General features: G+C 39.2%; 1 protein-coding gene across 2 annotated transcripts in view; it reads left to right on the top strand.

Annotated features, from left to right (window-relative positions):
* Positions 1-24,747, top strand: part of GABRA3 (gamma-aminobutyric acid type A receptor subunit alpha3) — a 282,373-nt gene that overhangs the window by 156,683 nt on the left and 100,943 nt on the right. For both annotated transcript variants that reach the window (XM_065901349.1, XM_065901350.1), the window contains one exon: positions 24,642-24,709. In XM_065901349.1, the coding sequence (XP_065757421.1) occupies positions 24,642-24,709 (68 nt within the window). The remainder of the gene's footprint in view (positions 1-24,641; positions 24,710-24,747) is intronic.

Here is a 24,747-nt window from a genome sequence, read left to right as displayed (position 1 = left end):
TGCCTGTCCAGGAAATTCTTTATCTTTCCTTCAATTCTGAATGATAAACTTGCTAGTTAGAGTATCCTAGTTTGTAGGGTTTTTTTTTTTTTTTTTTTTTTTGCGGTATGCAGGCCTCTCACCACTGCGGCCTCTCCTGTTGAGGAGCACAGGCTCCGGATGCGCAGGCCCAGTGGCCATGGCTCACAGGCCCAGCTGCTCCGCGGCATGTGGGATCCCCCCAGACCGGGGTACAAACCCGTGTCCCCAACGGCAGGCGGACCCTCAACCACTGTGCCACCAGGGAAGCCCTGTAGGGTTTTTTCTTTTAGAAGTTGAAATATATCATGCCACTCCCTTCTGGTCTGCAAAGTTTCTGCTGAAAAATCAGCTGATGGCCTTATGTGGGTTCCCTTGTATGTGACTCTTTGTTTTTCTCTTGGTGCCTTTAAAATTCTCTCCATATATTTAGCTTTTGCCCTTTTAATTATGATATGTCTTTTGTGTGTCTCTTGGGTTCATCTTGTTTGGGACTCTGTGCGTCCTTTACCTGGATATCTGTTTCCTCTTCAGGTTAGAGAAATTTTCAGCCATGATTTCATCAAATACATTTTCTACCCCTTTATCTCTCTCTCCTTCTTCTGGGAACCCTATAATGTAAATGTTAGTATGCTTGATGTTGTCCCAGAGGTGCCTTAAGCTATCCTCATTTTCTTTTTTTTTCTTTTTTTTTTTTTTTTGTGGTACACAGGCCTCTCACTGTTGTGGCCTCTCCCGTTGTGGAGCACAGGCTCCGGACGTGCTGACTCAGCTCAGCGGCCATGGCTCACAGGCCCAGCCGCTCCGCGGCATGTGGGATCTTCCCGGACCGGGGCATGAACCCATGTCCCCTGCATTGGCAGGCGAACTCTCAACCACTGTGCCACCAGGGAAGACCCTATCCTCATTTTCTTAAATTTGTTTTTCTTTTTGCTGTTCTGATTGGGTGATTTCCACTGTTCTACCTTCCAGATCAATTATGCTTTCTTCTGTATCACCAAGTCTGCTGTCAATTCCTTCTAGTGTGTTTTTCCTTTCAGTTACTGTATTATTCAGCTCTGACTGGTTCTTTTTTATATTTTCCAGTTTTTGTTGAAGATCTCACTCTGGTCATGTATTCTTTTTCAACTTCAGTTAGCATTCTTATTACTATTGGTTTGAACTGTTTATCAGGTAAATTATTTATCTCTGTTTCATTAGGGTTTTCTTTTTTCAGGGTTTTATCTTGTTCTTTCATTTGAAACATATTCCACTGTCTTCTCATTTTGTTTAACTTTCTTTGTTTGTCTCTATGAAATTAGGTGAAACAGTTACCTATCCCAGTCTTGAATGTGTATCCTTGTGTGGGAGCATCCTTATGCAGTCTGTGTATGCTCAGTGGCTTTGGTGTGAATGGTGGACATGTGGTGAGCACAGGCTGCATGTTCGCCTGGGGTGCACTATCAGCTACTGCCTTGGTGGAAGGTAGGGCTGGATTTGGAATGCCTGGAGCCAGAGCTAGGTGTGAACTGGGGATTCTCCTAGGCTCAGTGGTAGTGGTACTATTGGGGGTGGGGCTGGGGCCCAAGGGGCTGGGGCATGAATCCTGAGGGAGTTGGGCTTCTCCCAAGTATGATAGCAGTCTCTGTCTTTATTGGGGGTGTGGCAAGGATCTGAGGACTTGGACCTGCACTTCTGAGCTGATTCCACTTTTTCCCCAGTGTGTGTACCTAGGTTAGAGGCTGGGTTGAGGCAGGAAGGGTTGTAGCTCCACTACTGAGCTGCTTCCACTCCTTTCCCAGTGTGCTCACACACGTACGTGCTAGCAGTGGTGGTCTCTGCCCAAGCCAGAGACAGAGTCAGGAACTGCGCTGGTTCTGTTCCCTCACAAGTGTCCACGCATGCATACACACACACACACACACACACACACACACACACACACAAACACACACACACACTGGCAATGGCTGTCTCTACCTTGGACAGAGGCAGCGCTGAGGCCTGAGATGGCTCTGTTCCCTCCAGGAATGCATGCTCCACCTTAGCAAGGAGCAGTGCTGGAGCAGGATGGGCTGGAGCAGGAGCCTGGTGCAGTCTGGGGTGTGTGCTGGGGCAGTCCTGGCTGGCCAGCCAGATTGCAATTCAATCTGATGCCTCTGTGCTAGGACTGGGAGCAAGCAAGTGGTGTGCATGTGCTCTTGAATAGTGGAGTCTTCGTTTCATACAGTCCTCCAGTAAGTCATACTGATTTCCAAACCAGCTGAGGGGGCTCTTTTTCCCAGTGTTGGTCCTCAAGGTTGGGGTTGCCTAATACGTGGCTTGAACCCCTTGCTCTCCAGGGAGAATTCCTAAGCCTGTGATTTCCCCCTGTTCTTCTGGGTCACCCATTGTGGGTGCATGACCCAACCAGCTTGCTACTTTTCCCTTCCTACCAGACTGAGTGTGGTTGTTTCTTTACAGCCTTGATTGTAGAAGAGCCATTCTACTAGTTTTTGAGTAATTCTCAGTGAGTGTTGCTCTATATGTAGTTGTAGTTTTGATATATATCTGAGGGGAGGTGAGTTCAGGGTCTTTCTACTCCACTGTCTTGGTCCTCTATAAAATCCATTTTTAAACTCAACTTTACAATAATAGCTCTTGTAATTGCTTGCCATTTCTATAAATAAGTTATCTTCAGTTATCTTTTATAGTCTTTCTTTTAATGGATCTGAGACCTACCGGTTACTACAAATTTGCTCCTAATATAGCACCTTCCTGCTATAACTCTTCTCTAGACCATTTCTTTCCTGGGATCCTATTAATGTGGAGAAGTAGAGAGCTACCAACCAGTGTTAAAGAAGGCATGGGTCTAGATAGTTGGAATATACCTAAGGCAGGACTGCAGAAGTTGAATTCTATCTCTGACTTTAGCACCAAGTTATCACATAACATCAAATAAGCGCCTTATCTTATAGCACAGCAGTTTCCCCACTTATCACATTAATAGCAAAAATACATAATTAACTTAAAATTCACTTTTAAATAACCAGAACAATGTTTCCATGTCATGGTGGTCATTTAGGACGTCCAGATAGTCACCACTATCTCTGAAAACATGACAGGACGGAATAACTACAGGAGGCATTAAGATAGACCCTGGGAAGAACTTTTGAAGTATCAAGATATTACCCTTTATGCCCCTCTAATGAAGCTATATAGACATAGTTAGCATTAATTTATTAGTCAAACTCTAGTGGGATTTCCCAGTGGGATTTAATCAGACCTATCTTGCTTTCTCTCACTGGAATTCTTTGGCTTTAGCTACAAATAGTCAGCCATCTGGAAGCCTTCACACTGAAAGAGGAGGCATGAGGCAAAGCAATGAGTGGACAGAGTCTCTCCTGTCATCCAATCCAAACTACCATCTTTTCAAGTCAGTATAACGGATTTTGGAAATGATTTCTAAGAGAAGTAGTGCTAGCTACAGAGTGGAAAATAACATGGTTCTATGCTCTGTCTCCTTTGTTCTTCCCCTTCCCTAGCAAGTTACCTGAAGGCAGACACTGTGTCCTGTTAATTGCTCTCTTCCCCTGGAGTACTGAGCACAGAGTTTTGCCCATAGAAGAGGTATAGGGAAAACCAGGAATGGGATATAATTGATGTGATCCCATAGGCCTTGATTTTTGTCTCTGTTTTCTTTTCTCCTGATTCATATCTTTTGGTTGGGCACAAAGTTATTATACAGATAGTTCTCTCTTTCTTCTTTTGTGGCATCAACTTCCCATTATGCCTCACTTACCAAGGGTTGAAAACAGATTTCTTGTACCTGACCCCTCGCTGCTTTCTGTCTTGGATGCTTCGTCATTTCACTGTGTGAACTGTGGGTGGCAAGGCTCCAAATCAGCAGGAATACCTGCTTTGACTAGTTCCTATTCACTTTGCTCAACTTTCTTCAAGAGCTCAGTATAAAATTGTGATCTCTCACTCTTTTGTCTGATCTCCTGTTTGTGCTAGTGTCTTTCATTTGATTATCATCTTTTTATTTCATGCTTAATTCTTTTGCCTTCTTTCTCTTCTCTTAGTCATTAATCTCTCTGTTCCTCTGCTTTGAGTGCTTCAGCACTCATCATAGAAGCCTCCCTATGTTTTGGTCTAGTAGAAGTACCATCAGCAGTTTAGAAGCCCAGCGATGGCTTTATTCATGTTATGCCCTTAGTTTAACATGCACTCATAACTCTCTACCATTCAAGGTCTTATTCTTTCGTCAAAACTTAAATACCATTTCCATCATGAATTCTTCAAGCATGGGCTAGAAGACCTGAATTTATAACTTTATTTTGGTTCATTCTAGATGAGTGACCTTAAGAAAGTCATTTGACCTCTCTAAGTCATCATGTCCCACCTTTGACAACAAAACGAGGGTAACCAGCACACATGATAGCTGCTCAGGAAACTTAACTCCTCTTCCAAATCCAATCCAGTAACAAATTCTGCCATCAAAACATCCAAAAATCTGACCAGTTCCCATCACCTCTATTGCTACCAGCTTGGTGTGAGCACCATCATCTATCACCTGAATTATTACACAAGCCTCCTCTTGCTCGGATGGCACCTGCTCAATGAGGCCTTTTTTTTTGCAATTGTATTTAAAATTTCTCATCCAAATTCCAGCTTTATTTTCCCTATAGCAACTATTCCATTACCATAGTTTACAAATATTTTATCTACTTTCCCCCACTTGAACGTAAGTTTTAGGAGTGCGGGGATTTTTTGACTCTTCGATTCACTGCCGAATTGCCAAATACTACCTAGTCCATAGTAAGTCCTCAATATTTGTTTAATGAATGAATACTTACCTCACAGGTTTATTGTGAGAAGCAAATGAAATAATATATACAAAAGTGTTTTCTAAAATTAAACACTGTAAACATGAGTATCATTTTTATTGTTTCCCTCAGTAGGAATTGACCACTGCTTATTCAAACCTCATGTCTTTAGTAGGATCTGTGTAGCATTTAATTCTTTGCCTTTGGCAGGGAGGTTAGTTATTTAGGTGTCTGTATCATGGTTTTTCTCTCTCTGGAAAAAGTGAGGGCTCAGTGTTTCAAACTCAGGCTGAAATTCTTGGTGTCAAAGCTAGGTGAGGAATGACTAACTTTAGGGCTGCCGAATGTGCAGATAAGAAATATCTGAAAGAAAATACTCAGGAGTGAAATTGGCAGTGAGAGCCCAAGCAGACAATCCAACTGGTGCAGACTATGCCAAGAGTAATAAACCAGTTACCAGGCAACAGTATGGAAATCATAAGAGCAGTGCAAGAAAAGTAGATTTGCTGAGTGAGAAAAGAAGGAAAGGTAGAATATAGAACCTGGAGAGTTTTCTGAGTTATTGTTGCAAAGCTACACAGATATACTATATATTACCTTCGGCCTTGCCTATGGGAGCTATTCACCGTTCTAAGCTGGTTCAGTACCACCTCTCTGTAACCCTTGCCATAGGTGGAATAAGACCGTTGTTTCCCTGGGGACACTAACTGGAAGGCTTGGATAGTCTTTGGTACCTTCTGAAGGTGGGAGACATAGCACTGTGATGGCTTTTCTGGATGTATTCCACTGAACCAGGTATCAGAGTTGTTGAAGGCATTGTGTGTTTAACAACTCCTTTAAAAGATACTCCACTTTTCTGGATTATCCCAACTGATTCCTGAGAAAGAGACAAAATCTAGAAGAAAATAATGAAGAGTAGAAATGCCTGCAAGTCAGCTGTAGAGTCAGAAGGCAACTAGATTGATGATTACTGCAATCCTGAAGGGCACAAGGGATTTAATTGTCATCCAGCTTTGAGCAATGAGCTGAAATTTGAGCTGGTAATTCGTATCTATTGAAAGGAGGACCAAGTGTCATCTTGTGCCTTCTCAAGTCCAGTATTGGTCAATATACTCCTGATCCTAACCACTAGTCCAGCAGATATAATGAAAGTTCTTCTGGGAAACCTGGCTTGCTAAGGGAATGACCAGCTATCAGAATGCCACTTGTGGTAGTCATTGTGAGGAAAGCTACTGTTTTTATGGAAAGGTGTCTTTTGTCTGGAAGAGTGTAGGAATGTAAATTGATCAGTGGCAATATCACTGGGAGGTATAAGAAGTGTTGCAATTCTCAAAGACCCAGCTGATATGCTCAAAACTAAGAGGAGGGGCTTCCCTGGTGGCACAGTGGTTGAGAGTCCGCCTGCTGATGCAGGGGACGTTGGTTCGTGCCCCGGTCCAGGAAGATCCCACATGCCGCAGAGCGGCTGGGCCCGTGAGCCATGGCCGCTAAGCCTGCGCGTCCGGAGCCTGTGCTCCGCAATGGGAGAGGCCACAGCAGTGAGAGGCCTGTGTACCGCAAAAAAAAAAAAAAGAAAAGAAAACTCAGAGGAGAGTGCAGACAGAAATGAGGTAGCTTGATTGTCCATGGAGGTAGAAGAGCACTTTCACAATGAATAATGTCTTACCCCATTGGAATAAGAGGTCAGAGATTAAATCCAGTAATGCTCAGGGAATATTGAGGGTTAGGAAAGGTTGCAATAAACTCTCAGGCCACAAAGGTGCCATAGATAGTGATATACTGTAAGGTGATGTTTCTGATTTGGGGCCACCAAAAGTCCCTGAGAGCCATACTCATTGTTATAAATGAGATTATTTGACTCAGTAGAGTGGCATTGTGAAATGCCTAGATATAGGCTTTCTCTTTTAGAATATACATTGTTTGACGTTTTTGTTTTTGTTTTTTTTTGCACTCTATGCCTCCAAGTACTGTCTCTTATGTAAACCTGAGTATTGAGGTGATTCCACTGTGCATTGGTATGCCTCCTATGCATGCTAGACTACTTTAAGTAGACATGCAGGGTTAATACCAAATTTTCTATAACTACATAACAATCTGTCTCATCATCTTCAAGATTCTAGGAGAGGACATCAAGAAGATTGTTAGTGGAGAAAATTGAAGATTAAACCATCCATCAACAGTATTGATCAAACCCAAGAATTGCTGAGTATATTTAATTGAATGTGGATGGAAAGCCCTCACTGCAGAATTACTGACATCTTGTTCAACATCACACAGAACCCATGACAGATAAGATGTGGCTCAGAAATTCCATCTCAGGACTAACAAATATGTATTTCTTCTGGTTGGCCCAGAGAAGATGCTGACATAAGTAGTTAAAAATAATTTAAATCAGGTATTTTTTTTATTGGGGTATAATTGCTTTACAATGGTGTGTTAGTTTCTGCTTTATAACAAAGGGAATCAGCTACACAAATACATATGTTCCCATATCTCTTCCCTCTTGCATCTCCCTCCCTCCCACTCTCCCTATCCCACCCCTCCAGGCGGTCACAAAGCACCGAGCTAATATCCCTGTGCCATGCGGCTGCTTCCCACTAGCTATCTACCTTACTACGTTTGTTAGTGTGTATATATCCATGACTCTCTCTCGCCCTGTCAAAGCTCACCCTTCCCCCTCCCCATATCCTAAATTTTGAGTTTTAAATGACAAACAGGAAGCTGTTCAAATATACTATTGTATCAAGAGGCATTTTTTAAAAAATATGGAGTCTATCAAGGTTAGAAAACAGCTTGGTGAAGATCTATCAGGAAAACTGCCTTCCAATCATCACTTTTCCGCTTATGCATAAGAGGACAAGTGCATTGAGATCAAAGTTGGTCAAGGACAGTTCACTTTGGAGTTTCTACAGGAGATGAGGTCCCAGAAGTGTTAGCAGAAGTATAGTCACCTGCATATTCAGCATGGAACCACTCACCATGGAGGTGGAAGGATATTGAACCCTGGGCCAAATCTACTGCTCAGTCTTATTTATGATGAGAATGGGGAAGTGAGAGGTAAGGAAAGTCAGGAAGCAGGTTCTCTGCTTCCAAATCTCTTAACACCTCTTTTTAATGGTATATTGGTCTAGAATCCTTTGCAGTAGGATAATAGGCAGAGCTGACCTAGCATGGGAACTTTGGCAGCAGAAACCCAAAGTGAATTAGAGTGGTATAGGTCTTCTGGTACCTGCAGCCATAAAAGGCCAGGACCAAGAATAAATGCAGACATCAAATGACAAATAATAGCAGCCTCCCAACATTATTATTGTTTTATTTGGTCATTCCCTCATCCTTTAATGGGGATGGCTATCAGCAATATCTACTAGGGAGGTAGCCTTAGATCAGGTGGGGAACAGGGACAAGGTTTAGTCAATGAAGCTTGTTGGTATCTCTGAGTCTGTCATTGATTTTACCTGACTCAAAACTCCATACTCAAGATCCTATACTATGAGTGCCCCTTTACAATTTTCAAGTACTTTTTTCACATCTAGCATCTGTTATCTAATTTAATTCTCACAATGGAACTGTGAGGGGAGATATTGATATCTCTATTTCTCAGTGGTGGAACCTAAGACTAAAATGATTAAGGTAGTTTATTAGTCAATAAACAGTAGAGCCAGGGCCCAATCTCAGGGCCATTGGTTCCAAGTACAAGGTTCTTTGTTTCTCATCACTGCTATGTTTGAGAGAAATAGTGAAGCAGGGTAAAAATGAACAGCACACCCTCACAGCCCCAGTTTGCCAATCTGTGAATGTCAGGGTTTGGTGGGAGACAGTATGTTTTCTAACAAAGGGTACTGAAACGAGCCATAACTATTTCAAAGCTGGATGTCAACTTAGAGGATAGCCCCTTATAAGAAAATAAAAAAGAGCAGGTTCTGGCTAATACTGATGTAAGATGAAAAATATGAGAGTTTTCTGGTTTAACACTAAGATTAAAGAAGGACGGCTTGGCAGACAGTGTGTCTGGAAGATAAAATTCTTCTTAGCGGGGTCAAAAAGATAGGAAAACTGTAACAAAGACATGGGAGGAAAAACTGCTCATTTGAGTTGCAAAGTGAAGAAGTCTGATTCCAGGTAGAAAGACTGGGTTCTGCTCAGCTTAGCCAGGACCAACACATTAATTTATTCCACAACAAAGAGAATGAGTCTACATCTCACTTGTAACACATTAATCTACAGTGATGGCAAAGGAGTCCATATTGGAGATTTCTGAGGGAAATAAAGAATTTTATTCACTGAAAGATGCCTATTACAATACCATTAAGTCTAAATAGAACCACATTTCAAACACCAAATGGACATGCTTGCACATGTCTCTTTGTGCACACATATAAGGATTTCTTTTGAATATAGATCTATCAGTGGAATAAATGGGTTATAAGATATACACATCTCAACTTCAGCAAATATTTCCAAATTGCTCTCCAAAATGGTTTTACCAATTTTCACTTCCTCCTAGCAGTGTATGAGAGTTCTCTTTGTTTCAGTTCTTAACCAGTACTCGGTACTCTCATGATCTTACATTTTTGCTGGGCTGATAGCTGTGAATGGTACCTCTTTTTAATTTGCATTTCGCTCATTATCTAGTGATGTTGGATATCTTACATTCATCGGTTATTCAGATTCCTTCTTTCATGAATTACACTTCCTATTTAGGTTAGTACACTTGAAATTAATATTTATATGTGGTATGAGGTAGCAATGTACTTTTTATATACGGGTAACCTGTAGTCTGGCACATCTTTCAATAGTACATGTTTTTCTCACTGATATATAATACCTGTCCTGCCATACATCAAGACTTCATGTATCCATAGGACAGTTTCTGGGTGTACTGTTCTGTTTCATTAGTTTTGATGTATAGACTCATTTCATTTCATTTATTTATTTTTTAACATCTTTATTGGAGTATAATTGCTTTACAATGGTATGTTAGTTTCTGCTGTATAACAAAGTGAATCAGTTATACATATACATATATCCCCATATCTCTTCCCTCTTGCGTCTCCCTCCCTCCCACCCTCCCTATCCCACCCCTCTAGGTGGTCACTAAGCATCGAGCTGATCTCCTTGTGCTATGCGGCTGCTTCCCACTAGCTATCTATTTTACATTTGTTAGTGTATATATGTCCATACCACTCTCTCACTTTGTCACAGCTTACCCTTCCCCCTCCCCATATCCTCAAGTCCATTCTCTAGTAGGTCTGCATCTTTATTCCCATTTTGCCCCTAGGTTCTTCATGAACATTTTTTTGTTTGTTTTTTAGATTCCATATATATGTGTTAGCATACGGTATTTGTTTTTCTCTTTCTGACTTACTTCACTCGGTATGACAGACTCTAGGTCCATCCACCTCACTACAAATAACTCAATTTCATTTCTTTTTATGCTGAGTAATATTCCATTGTATATATGTGCCACATCTTCTTTATCCATTCATCTGTTGATGGACACTTAGGACAGCTACATGTACAAGAATGAAATCAGAGCACTCCCTGACACCATACACAAAAATAAACTCAAAATGGATTAAAAACCTAAATGTAAGGCCAGACACTATCAAACTCTTAGAGGAAAACATAGGCAGAACACTCTATGACATAAATCACAGCAAGATCCTTTTTGACCCACCTCCTAGAGAAATGGAAATAAAAACAAAAATAAACAAATGGGACCTAATGAAACTTCAAAGCTTTTGCACAGCAAAGGAAACCATAAACAAGACAAAAGAACAACCCTCAGAATGGGAGAAAATATTTGCAAGTGAAGCAGCTGACAAAGGTTTAATCTCCAAAATTTACAAGCAGCTCATGCAGCTCAATATCAAAAAAACAAACAACCCAATCCAAAAATGGACAGAAGACCTAAACAGACATTTCTCCAAAGAAGAAATACAGATTGCCAACAAACACATGAAAGAATGCTCAACATCATTAATCATTAGAGAAATGCAAATCAAAACTACAATGAGATATCATCTCACACCAGTCAGAGTGGTCATCACCAAAAAATCTACAAACAATAAATGCTGGAGAGGGTGTGGAGAAAAGGGAACCCTGTTGCACTGTTGGTGGGAATGTAAATTAATACAGCCACTATGGAGAACAGTATGGAGGTTCCTTAAAAAACTAAAAATAGAACTACCACACGACCGAGCAATCCCACTATTGGGCATATACCCTGAGAAAACCATAATTCAAGAAGAGTCATGTACCACAATGTTCATTGCAGCTCTATTTACAATAGCCAGGACATGGAAGCAATATAGACTCATTTTAAATGAGAGTCTTTATGCTTTTTTTCAGTTTGTATAATTTGGGTCAAATTTTATATTTTTAAAAATTAATATGCAACTTACATACAGTATAATTCACTCTGTGGTGTACTATCATGTAACTAGCAATACAACCCAGATACAGAATATTTCTAGCAACTGGAAAAATCCCCTCATAGCTCTTCTGATAGGCTACTAATGATATCATATTGTGGTTATAAGTTGCATTTCCTGATTGCATATCTTCATGTGCTGATTTGCCACCAGTCTATTTTCTTCGGTGAAATATCTGTTTAGATCCTTTGCAAGAAAATTTTTTGGCTTGCTTTATCACTTATTAGTGAATTTTGAAAGTTCTTTATATATTCTTTATGCAAATCCTTTGTTAGAAGTTTGAAATGAAAATATTTCTTCCATTCTTTGGCTTGTGCTTTTATTCTTTTAACAGTGTCTTTGAAAAAGAGAAGTTTTAAATTTTGATGAATCTAGCTCAACAATTTGTTCTTGTATAGTTTGTGACTTTTATGTCATATCTAAAAACGATTTTGCTTGACCCAAAGTCACATTTTCGCCTATGTTTTCTTCTAGAAATTTTATAGTCTTAGGTTTTACATTAGGTCTATGATCTATTCTGAGTTAATTTTTGTATAAGGTGTGAAGTAAGGGTTGGAGTAGCATGTTTTAGCATATGTCTATCTAATTGTTCCAGCACAATTTTTTGAAAAGGCTATATTTTCTACACTGCATTATCACCATGGTTGAAAATCAATTGACCATATATGTCTGGGCATATTTTTTAACTCTCCATTCTGTTCCATTGATTGATGTATAAATATTTGCAAATGAAGCAGCTGACAAAGGATTAATCTCCTAAATCTATAAGCAGCTCATGCAGCTCAATATCAAAAAAACAATCCAATCCAAAAATGGGCAGAAGACCTAAACAGACATTTCTCCAAAGAAGATATACAGATTGCCAACAAACACATGAAAGGATGCTCAGCATCACTAATCATTAGAGAAATGGAAATCAAAACTACGATGAGGTATCACCTCATACCAGTCAGAATGGCCATCATCAAAAAATCTACAAACAATAAATGCTGGAGAGGGTGTGGAGAAAAGGGAGCCCTCTTACACTGTTGGTGGGAATGTAAATTGGTACAGCCGCTATGGAGAACTGTATGGAGTTTCCTTAGAAAACTCAAATACTCTTTTACTGTTTTGATCGATGTACTTTTATAGTAAATCTTGAAACATTGAAATCCTATAATAGAGTTCTCCAAATTAAGAATGCATTAAAAATTTTGTTTTGGCTATTTTATTTAGCTCTTTTGCCTTTCCATACAAATTTCAGAATCCATGAATTTCTACCAAAAAACCCTTAGATTTTATTTAGGACTGTGTTTAATCTGTAGAATTGTTTAGGAAGAATTGACTCTGCCTTAGCTTCCACTTCCCCTTTATAGTGAGATCTGAAATTCAACCAGATGTGAAAGTTGAGGTTCTTCTCAAGCCTTTTCTGAGCATATGTCAAGCCCTGGGCATGTGCGTGGACTTATCAATCCCTTGGTATATGTTGGAAGTTTATAAAAATCCTTATTCACCCAAGTGTCTCCTTTTCTAAACTTTTTCTTCTCAGGCTTTTCAGTCTGTCTATTGCTTGTCCCAGCTGTTATCCCTAGCCCCAGGCTGTTGCTGTCAATATTTTTGTCTTTAAATGCTTTTGACAATGCCTCTCAGGAAGCAGCCCCAACACTAGGAATGATCCCATTTGAGTGAAACAAAGTCAAGCCATTGTATCCCTCTTTCAAAAAGGGGTCAAGGGTTTTAACCTGCCATTCAGAATAAGATTTATATTGCTCTTTCTGGCAATGGGAACCTGTAACAGGAGTGTGGGCTGACATCTTTATGGCTGCTGCCGCTCAGGGGGGTTGTGGGATACAGGTGGGTGAAGTACCTGTTTTTTTCATCACATATTCCCCTGGTGGATATAAGTTTTTGACTAGATTCTAGAGTTCTGTAAAAGTTGATTCTGACAGTTTTTCCAAGCTTATTAGTTGTTTTTATGGAGAGAGAGAGCCCTAGATTTCCTTACTCTGCCACTTTTGGTGACATTACTCTTCTATTTTTCCTGATATTCATAGATTTTGTCTTTTTGTTGTTTGGTCAGTCTGACTAGAGGTTTGTCAATTTTTTTCAAGGAACCAGTTTTTAATTTCACTGATTTCCTCTATCGTTTTTCTATTTTAAATTCTACTTTCTTTTAAATGTGTTTCTTTTTTTATATTTCTAGTTATTGAGATGGAAGCTTAGATTATGGACTTTTTGAGTCTTCTTTTTTCCTAAAGTAGATATTTAATGCTATACATTTCCCTCTATGTATTTCTTTATGAGCATCCCACAGCTTTGATGTGTTGTATTTTTATTTTTATTGAGTTCACTATATTTTGAAACATCACTTATGACTTCTTTCTTGATCCATGGGTTATTTAGAAGAGTGTTCTTTAATGTCCAAATATTAGGAAAGATATTTTTCTGTATTAATTACTATTTTTGTTCTTTTATGGTTACTGATCATAGTTTAGATGACTTTAGTTCTTTTAAATTTGTTAAGGTTTGTTTTATGGGCTATCTTGGTGAATGTCCCAATGTACTCGAAAAAATCGGATATTCTTCTGTTGGGGGTAGAGTGTTCTATAAATGTCAATTAGGTGACACTGGTTGATAATATTGTTCAGGTCTTCCATACATTTACTAATTTTGTCTGTACACATTCTATCAATTGTTGAAAGAGGAATGTTGAAGTATCCAACAATAATTTTGGAGTTTTAATTTTCCTATTTGAATTCCATCAGTTTCTGTGTCATATATTTTGAAGTTCCATCGTTGGATATCACATTTAGCCTTGTAATATCTTACTTGTGATTTAATTATGTAAATCCCTCTTCATCTTTGGTAATTTTCCTTGTTCTACAGTATAGTTCTTTGATTTTAATATAACCACTACATCTCTCTTTTGATTAGTGTTTACATTATATATTTTTTCTACTCTTTTAATATATTTATATCTTTATATTTAAAGTGGGCATCATATACACAGAATATGTTTGGCTCTTTTTTTTTCCAATCTGACAATCTCTGGCTTTGTATGTTTAGACCACCTACAATTAATATATTTATTGACATGGTTATGTTTAGATTCATCATTTTATTATTTGTTTTGTTTGTCCCCTCTGTTTTTATGTTAATCTATTTTCCTTTTACTGAATATTTTTGAAATATTTGAACATCTTTATTTTATCTATTGCCTTTTTAGAAATATTTCTTTATGAGATTCATTGGTTGCTATAGGGATTACCATTTTCATAGCTAAGGTTTCACAGTCTTCTTAGAGTTAATATTGTTCCACTTCCAGTAAAGTGTAGAAAGTAGTCTTGTAACAATATCGGTCTATTGCCCATCCAAAGTACCTTTATGTTATGGGTGTCTTAACTATTATATCAACATTCATTAAAACCCACATGAGACAATGTTTGAATTTTTTATTTCAGCAGTCATAACTATTTTAAAGAACTTAAGAAAGAACAATTTTTAAACATATATCCAAAATTTCCATATCTGTTGTTCTTCCTTTATTCCTCACAATCTAATTACCCCCCAGCATTATTTCCCTTAAGCCTGAAGAACTTCTGTAGAATTTCTTATAGAATAACTCTGCTGGTAACAAATTCCCTTGTCTTTTTAAATCTCAGAATGTCTCCTGAAGCTTTTTTTTTTACATCTTTATTGGCGTATAGTTGCTTTACAATGTTCTGTTAGATTTTGCTGTATAACAAGGTGAATCAGCTATATGTATACATACATCCCCATATCCCCTCCCTCTTTAGACTCCCTCCCACCCTCCCTGTCCCATCCCTCTAAGTGGTCACAAAGCACCGAGCTGATCTCCCTGTGCTATGCAGCTGCTTCCTACTAGCTAGCTATTTTACATTTGGTAGTGTATATATGTTAATGCTACTCTCTCACTTCGTCCCAGCTTCCCCTCCCCCACTATGTCCTCAAGTCCATTCTCTATGTCTGTGTCTGTATTCCTGTCCTGCCCCTAGGTTCATCAGAACCATTTTATTTTAGATTCCATATATATGTGTTAGCATACGGTATTTGTTTTTCTCTTTCTGACTGACTTCACTCTGTATGACAGACCCCAGGTCCATCCACCTCACTACAAATAACTCAATTTCATTTTTTATGGCTGTAATATTCCATTGTATATATGTGCCACATCTTCTTTATCCATTCATCTGTCGATGGACACTTAAGTTGCTGAAGCATATTTTTATTGGGTATAGAGTTCTGAGGTTAACAGTTGTTTTCTTTAAGCATATTAAAGATTCTGTTTCACTATTGTCTGTGAATTGATGATATAGCTTCAGTCTTTCAAGTAGTTGTTCCCCTTCATAGACTGTGTGATTTTCCAATACCTTCCTTCAAGATTTTCCTTCATCTTTGGTATTTAGCAGTTTGATTATTATATGTCTAGGCAATCATTTCTTCTTCTTTTTATTTCTTTTCTGTTTAGGGTCTGTAGAATGGCTTGATTCTGTAAACTTATGTGTTCTACCAAACTTGGAAAGTTTCTGAGCACTATTTCTTCAAATACATTTTTTCTTTACTAATTTCTTTCCCCTCTCTTTCTGGAATTCCAGTGCTCTATGTGTTGGACATTATCATATCATTCAGCATAGCCCTGAGTTTCTGTTGATATTTTTTCAGACATTTTTGTTGCTATTCTTCACATTGGATAATTTCTGTCAGTCACCAATTTCACTGACTCTTTCCTTTGTCATCTCCATTCTGCTATTGAGACCATCCAGTGAATTTTTTATTTTGGTAATTGCATTTTTTATTGCTAAATTTTCAAATTGGTTATTTTTATATTTCCTAATTTTTCTGTGAAAACTTCATTTTTGTTTATTTTAAATGTATTTTCATTTACCTCATGGAGCTTAGTTATAATAACCATTTAAAAATCTTTGACTGAAATTTTCATCATTTGAATCATGTTACAGTTGACAGTTGTTGATTGTCTTTTCCCTTGAGAATTGGTAACATTTTTCTGGTTCTTTCTAAGTAAAATAATACTGAATTGTATTCTGGACATTTTGACTATTATGTGGAGTCTTAGTCCTGTTATAATGCTTTGGAGAATGTTGAATTATTTGTTCTTGTTTGTTTTAGCAGACAATCAACTTGGTTAAAAAGCAAGGTCTGCCTTGCTTTCTCTGGGTGGTGATGCCCATCTCTTTCAGTTTTCAAAGCCTTTGCTATGATACATTTGGTTTATGTCACACACGTATCACTGAGGGGATAGCCCTAAGGCTTGGTCCGTGGTTTACATATTAATTCATAGTTCAATTATCAAAATCTTTGCTATGTGGTTTTGAGTCTGTCCTATACTTGTGCTATTCAGGATTAGTGTGAAATTTAGGTGGTAGTTTAAATCATAGTGTACTTCTCAAAGCCTTTGGCATGCTGCCTTGAGTCTGTCCTAGGCATGTGCTTAAGGGTAAACCTATGATTTGTGAGGGTTCATATAAAGAATTAGTGGATCCTCTTCTTTAACCCTCTATACTCTGGGATTCCCCACACTCTCTGGTGTACAGTGGTCTTTTCCCCTAATTTTCTGGCAAGACAGATTTTTAAAATCAGAGTTTTAGCTTTTTGTGCCACTGTCCCACTATGCAGCTTTGCCTTTAAGGCAGAACTGCAAGAGAAAAGAAGAAGAAAAAAGAAAAACAGGAAATATATTTCCCTGTGGGTTGCTTCTCCAAGTCTTGATGCCCCTCTATAATCTACCTGTTCTTTTTTACTTTGCAGAGTCCTTGGGTAGTTGTTTTTATATTTCATCCAGAGATTTTTATTTATAATCATTGGGAGAGAAAGGCTGTAATGCACTTATTCCACCATGCCAGAAACCAGTTTAGTTTTATTTTAAGTTTAGTTTTTCACCCTCTTTTTCTTACTGTCCTGTGGTTTTTTAGTTTGCTTCTACTCTGATCCCTGTTCCAAACTGGGCTTATAACAGTATTTTTGAAGTTTCTTCTCCATTGTGATATTGTTGATCCATTCCTGGTCCCACAAGCCACTTAGATCAATTTCTAATCCCAAGACTATGTCTTTGTAGATCATGTCATCCCCACCCACCCCCCATAGCCCATGCCTGCTGCCTAAAACAGAGTCATACCCTGGGCATCAGTTCATCTTCACTTTTTCTAGCCTCTCTACAAGGAGAGCCCCAGCTCTGACCAACGAGTACTCAGCCTGCTTCCATTCTCCTCTTTTGTACAGAGAAATATTTTAGTTTCTTTTACTTTACTTCTTATTTTCAGACCCAGATCTCTGGCTTCAGTATTACTTACACCTTTGATTTGTGTCTGTTCCATGATATTTTGATCGTTTATTTGGAACAATTATATCTTTTTTATTATATCATTTATATTTTATCTCTCATTATAGTATGTTTATTACTTGTGCCATCTTATCTGGAAGTTCCAAACATTTCTTAAGAATGACAGTGTATGTGCCTCTGGTAGCCTCTTCTAATCTATTATGGCCAATATTTTTAATGTTGGAATCATAACAAAATGGATTCCCTTTTTTACAGATAAAGAAATTAAGGTATAGTTAACTTGAGGTAGGACCAGGATTAACCCAAGTCTCCAGAGTCCTATACCAAAGTTTTTTCCACTTATTAATTTTATGTCTAAGCTAAAAATCAGCAGACCCTGGAAAAATACCAGAGCATCCTTGTAACATTTTAGAATATTTCAGCTGTTTTAAAGATTCTATTGCTTTTCCCCTGACTTTCAGCTTGTTCTGGCTCAAGGTTGTGCCTTTAGAGTGGAGAAGACATTGTGTAGTTGGCCTCCAACTTATTTCTTGGTCATTATTTGAGCACTGCTTCAAATTCCCTCTCTAATTTTGTTATAATATTGCCCCAAGGAAATCCTACTAGCTCTTGGAAGTGACCTCTATTTTCCACACATCTGCCCATCATTTTCTCTGGAGCTACAAATCCTAATATTGCCTTTGATCCCCATCACAAGGAAGGGATGTCTCTAAAAAGGTCTGAGGGCAAAGATATTCTAGGAAGGTCCTTCTGTAGACCTATATTAATGCCACTAGAAGCACTGAGCACAGCAACCTGTTCTGAGAAAAGCCTGGATATTATTACTTTTTTCCTACCACTTTCTTTACTACATTAGTGCTTATTTCTTGTTTTTGCCACTGCCCTATCTCTTCTTCAGTTCTAATTTAGTGCCTCTGATCTACTCTGAGCTTAGAAACCACAAGACCAAAGAAACAGAGCATAGTTTTTGAAATGGATTTTAGGGATCTCTGTGCCGAAACTTCATATCCTAATTAAGGAAACCTAGGCTCAAGGAGACAAAAGTCTCATTCACGATCATAGTAGCTTGTCAGTATCACTACTTGACCTGTACTAAGATCTTCTGAAATCAGGTTCAATGCTTTTTCCACTACATGCTGGGTAAGTACTGAGTTAGGTAACAAATAATAGGTGTACAGGAAAGGGAAAAGGAAAAGTTGGAGGAGGGAAACATCTAGAATGAGTGACAGACAAATGGGACCATTTGAACTGACACTTGAAATATGTGTTGGTACTTTACAAATTAAATGTTAAATGCCAGATTAAAGAATGAGATAATGATGAGGAAGATGAAATGCCGAGGATGATAGCCCAGGAATCAGTGTTTTTGTGGAACCAGTGAATGAAGTGGAGTGATCTGAATGGTGTGTACTGCCCACCAACTGTAACTGGCTTGGGACTGAAAGATGAATTTTGGGGGTGCATTAAGACTGAACTTCTTGCTGGTGTTTTGTTATAAACATATGTTTCATGTAGCTAGCTATTAAGATTTGCTGTACATTCCAGGTGGCAGACACTAGATGAAGTAGCATAAACACAGTGCTAGACCTCTAGCCTACCAAATGTCAGAAGTTATGAGCTTTGCCCAGACAGCCTGCAAAAGGGGGTATGAGTCAATTGCAGAGCTTAGATTAGAACTTAGGACCTCTAATGCAGAGTTTTGTCATATCTGCTTCCTTAAGCCATCTGTCTGTGATTCCTCTGAAGAGTTTATCTGTGATTAATGCTATGGTGTGTGTGTGTCACTGAGTACTTACAGTATCTCAGTCCCCAAGGTTTGTAAAAGACAAATGAAAGGGCCATTAACAGAACAGAGCACTCCAGCTCTCAGATCTCCGAGAGGCTCTCCATAAGTCATTGTAGCCCACTCCCTAAATCCATGTTGCTAGCAGACCCAGCGAGTCACATGGGAGCTCATTTCTAGTAGCTTAGTCTCTCTTCAAGATGAAAAGTGTACACAGTAACAAACACTTATTCTCTAAAATTCCCAGTGATATGGAAGTAGGAAAACATAAAAGTCAGGACTTTGTTCTTTTAGTCAAAGTCCCAATCCTTAAAACCTCACTATTGTCAGGAAGACTGTTATCGGGAAAGATTGAAGAGTCCGTCACAGCCTGTAATGAGATAAAGGGGTATGGTTGGCTTTTGTTCATATCATTCATCTTATGATCCTGTCTAATAGCACTGTGACAAAGTTTCATCACAAAACATATTTCAGAGTGCCAGTAAAAAAAATCAGACCCAATCTAGAGGAAAGTGAATGTGGGATAGTGAGGTTGCTTAAAACCATGTCAAAAGAGGGGAGACACAAAGGAAGTCAGGATATTTAATCTGGAAAGGAACAAGAAGAGAAGACTTAGGTGTACCATGATCACTTTCCTTCAATCTCTGAACGTCTTTAACTCTCAAAAGAACAAGAAGCAGATTTTGTTGTGTGGATCCAAAGGGCACTACTAAGACCAATGTTTATGTGTGTGCTGGAGTGGAGAAGCTAGAGTTGGGGAAACTACTCTGGTTTCTGCTCAGAGGAGAAAATTCATAGCTTCTTGGGGATCTATTTTAATTCAAACTAGAAAATACAGTTTGTATGAGCAACATAGTCAATATAAACACAGTGATCACTTGCTGATTGGCGTATCTTTACTCTTTCAGATCAAAAGCAAGCTGGAATGACATTAGGAACTGGTTGATAAGTTCCCCACCAATGGGATTCCCACTGAGGGCTAAGGGCATGTGTGTTTAGCTTCCAATACCACAGTAAATTTGCAAAAGGAAAAGATAATTCTATTCACCTTTGGTTTCAGAAGGTAATATTGGAAGGAAATTGGATCTCCAAAGTAAATAAAAAAGAACCAAGGAGCATTGGAAAATATTTGTTAAAAAAAGAAAAAAGACCTCATTTCCAAATTAAATCATTTTTCACATTTGAAAAATGAGAAGGCTGTGAACAAGGGCTAGACTATGAACTGTAGCCCTCACCAGTTTTAGTGTAATTCACTGGTCTTTTCATTTAATTAAATGAAATAGCAAACTTCTAATCATTCCTTCACACAGAGGAGCCAGAGTGGTGGGTGGATACTCTCTTCTTTGTCTGGGACTGAGGACCTTAGACTTCTGGGTGAGTTCTGTCCACTTGGCCTTATGGGTGTCTCATATGGTCTTGCCTCTGGAATAGTATTAAGCAGCAGCAGCAGGTAACATATATTGAACACTGGATTTATTCTAACTATTGGTCTCAATACTGTCTCCTTAAATCCTCAGAGCAATTCTGAGGTATGTGCTATCATTATTCCAATTTTCCACATGAAGAAACAGGCATAGAGAAGTTAAGTGACAAAAGGCGCACAAAGTGTAAATGGCAGAACCTAAATTCAAACTCAGTTAGTCATGCTTTCAATCACTGTACATTACTTCTGCAGGGTACTTCTGTGTGTTGTCACATACCCTGCTCCAAGGCAGCTGGATTTCCTAGTCAAAAAATGGGATTTAGTCATTGGGGCTTTGTGGTCCCTGTGTGCAACACTGGGGGAATGTCAATATACACTACCAAATGTAAAGAGATAGCTAGTGGGAAGCAGCCACATAACACAGGGAGATGAGCTTGGTGCTTTGTGTCCACCTAGAGGGGTGGGATAGGGAGGGTGGGAGGGAGATGCAAGAGAGAGGAGATATGGGGATATATGTTTATGTATAGCTGATTTACTTTGTTATACAGCAGAAACTAATACACAATTGTAAAGCAGTTATACTCCAATAAAGATGTTAAAAATTTTTTTTTGATGTGGACCATTTTCTTAAAGTCTTTATTGAATTTGTTACAATATTGCTTCTGTTTTATGTTTTGGGTTTTTTGGCTGCAAGGCATGTGGGATCTTAGCTCCCCAACCAGGGAACGAACCCACACCCCCTGCATTGGAAGGTGAGGTCTTAACCACTGGATCCCCAGGGAAGTCCCAATGGGTGTCTTTTAAATGACAGTGAACAGTTGAGAGAGAGGAGGAATACCTTATTTGCATTAAACCTTGTTGGGTTGCACCCTTCAGACCTGCAAGCCCTGTACTTTCCCAGCCTCGAGACCAAAGAAAGAGCCTGGAGTCAGCGACAGAGACATCAATGGTTTCATGGCTAAGGGGAATCTTCCTTGTCTGAACCAAGGTCCTGGAGTGACACCCCACCATGTGCAGCAGAGGTGGGCAGGACTTGGTGGCAGTCTTCACTCCCAGGTGGGATGGGGAGGGAGGTTACCAGTTACATGAGTATTGACTTTAGGTCGGTGCTTATTGGTTGCCAGGGAAACCAGAAGAGGGGTTCACCCCTCACTGCCCCTTTCATAAATCATCACAGTGGACATAGTTCTGATCTAAAGATTAGATCATTAGCTGGGGCCAGAGACAAGTACATAGGCATTTACTGATTAGGCCCTATGATTGAGGGAAGGTCAGTCATGTGAGTGGGTGTAGGTGAAGCAGGGACTGGTGGAGCAGGGGATGTACAGAGAGCAAGAGAACAGCCACATTGGGTGGCCTGATCATACAAACCTCCTACCTTCCTCAGGCAGCAGAGAAAACTTGCCTTTTGCTACCATTGGGCACCTTTAGTCAGATGCTTTTTGCTTGGCCCTGCGTTCAGAGTTCCTAGTTAGAGCAGAGAGAAAATTCAAATTTGTTTGATACCAAACCCTCATACAAGAGAAAAGCCAAAAGAAGAAAAGTCTTAAGGCATTCAGCAAGTCGGACAGAGATCCAGAACGCAAGCCTTCCCACCCCAGTCAAAGACTCTTCCTTTTCTACCTACAGTGATTCCATTCTCCTCTTAGAGCTAGAGCAGTCTTCTGACTTTATCACCACTATCTCTCTTCTTTTTCTCCTATAGTCTGGGTCCCCTGTTTTGTTTTTGTTTTGGCTGTGCCAAGTGGCATGTGGGATCTTAGTTATCCAACCAGAGATCGAACCCACATCCCCTGCAGTGGAAGAACAGAGTTGTAACCACTGGACTGCCAGGGAAGTCCCTGGGGCCCCTGTTTTGAATCTGCATAGCTATCTTACAGTTTTACAGTTAAATTGGTTTAGAAAGTTGTTCTGTGTCTAACTATGTCCTGCCTGGAATATTGGATTCAAATGTAATTGTGGTCTCTCCCATTAATTAATTAATTTTGTTTTATGTACTTTGGGGTATGGCAATGTTTCCCCAGCCAATGAATCTGGTAGTGTATCTGAAGAGACAAGTGTTTAGGGGGCATGTTCTGCATTCTGAAGTGTTGTCTCTTGTCCTTGAAGCACAGAAATATCTCTGAGGGAAGACTGTGCTCTAGATGAGAGCCCAAATATTTAAAACACAACTCTAGCTTCAGAGACATGTTATTTGCTGATTAAGCTTGGAAGTAGATAGATTGTGTGTTTTGGTGAATTGACTACAGTGTCGATTATTATTAAATGATACTCATAGTCTCTTTTGAAAATGGAATGTTTGTGGATGTGTACAGTGACCTTAAGTATACTTTGTGCCTGTGTAGGGGAATAGTGTATTAAGAGCCTAAGAGATGGCTCTGGAAAATGTGAAGTCAGTAAGACATAAAGTACATCTGGGCTAGGACCCAGGACTGGATGAATATAGTGAATATGCTATGAATGGAGTATGTGTGTCCATTACCTCTCCATGGGAAAAAAGAAATAGTGTAATGTATAGCACAGGGAATATAACCAATATTTTACAATAACTTTAAATGGAGCATAATCTATAAAAATGTCAAATCACAATATTGTACCCTTAAAACTAATATAATGCTTTAAATCAACTATACTTCAATTAAAAAGGAAATATAAAATTTAAAAATTAAAGAAATACTGCCATAGACTGCAGTAACCAGCCTCATTATAGTATACGTATATCAAGTCCTATGTGGGCTTTATTGGTATTAGCTGTGTTACTGGTGTGCTCTACTGGGGTCAGGTATGCTGGGCTGGAGTGGATCTTGTTTGAATTTAGTGTAATGATGAGGTGTTTGGTAGGCTGTAATTGACTTTGCTAAGCTGAGGTAGGCTACCCTGTACTCTGAGGTATGCTTGAGTGGGTGAGCTAGTCTGAGCTGCAATGGGGTAAACAGGGATGACAGAAGGAGGAAAAGAGAAACTTAGCAGTGTAATAACTTCACTTCTCTGAGTATCATTTTCCAACTTGGCAAATATATATGTGATGAGATTCATCCATTAATACCAAAAATGTTCAGTGAGCACCATCTCAATAACAGGCTCCTTTTCTATGTACTGAGGATACAGAGATAACAAAACAGGGACACTGCCCTTCAGGAGCTCTTGGGTTATGTGGCAAGGCAGATGAGTAAATACACAGTTGCAATAGAAAAAAAATGCAAAGAGAGTGTATCAGGTGATATCAGTCATCTCCAAATCTCAGTCACTTAACCCAACAAAAGTACTTCTCATTGATGCAAAGTCTATTGTGGATCCAGGCAACTCTCCAGTGCCGTTGTCCTCCAAGTGTTGGGTCATCATTCCAGGCTGTTTCAATCTTATAGTAGCTCCATATTAACATATGTTTCCATGGTGACCATGGCAGGTAGGGTCTTGCGTTGGACATTAATTGTTGCAGCCAGGGAGGGACACATATTACTTCCTCCTACAACCAAAACCAGTCACACATCCCTTCCGTACTTTAGGAGTACAATCATCCTACATTCCTGAAAGTGGAAAAGGGTTGGCTCTTGGAACATTTGTAACCTACCACAGGTAGGGATAATCCCAGTGTGAGAGCCCAGCAGGTGTGAATGTTAGAGATCTCGAAGGGTTCTCACTAAGCTTTGGAGTTTGGAGGTTCTGCCGCCATTCTCAATGTTACCTAAAGGGATGGATTTTGTTCCTGTGCCTAGCATATTCTCTGTGAAGAAATAGTACAAGTGAGAGTTTTTTAAGGGGTTTTCCTATGATTGTACCAAGTATCCTTTCTTAGAAGTAACAAGTTTGCTATCATTTGGAGTACTGCCCTGGACTCTCTCTGAGCTAAGGCAACAGTCTTTCATAACACTCTGCTTTTCTACTTTCTTTCAACCAGATGCAGTGACTGAAGTTAAGACTGACATCTACGTGACCAGTTTTGGCCCTGTGTCAGACACTGACATGGTAAGTATAGTTTCTGCAAAGGTAAAAGTGAAAGATGA

This window comes from Phocoena phocoena, chromosome X (genome assembly GCF_963924675.1).
Source record: "Phocoena phocoena chromosome X, mPhoPho1.1, whole genome shotgun sequence".
Classification (NCBI taxonomy): domain Eukaryota; kingdom Metazoa; phylum Chordata; class Mammalia; order Artiodactyla; family Phocoenidae; genus Phocoena; species Phocoena phocoena.
Note: the sequence above shows the minus strand (reverse complement) of the source record. Positions and strands in the feature narration are given on the sequence as shown.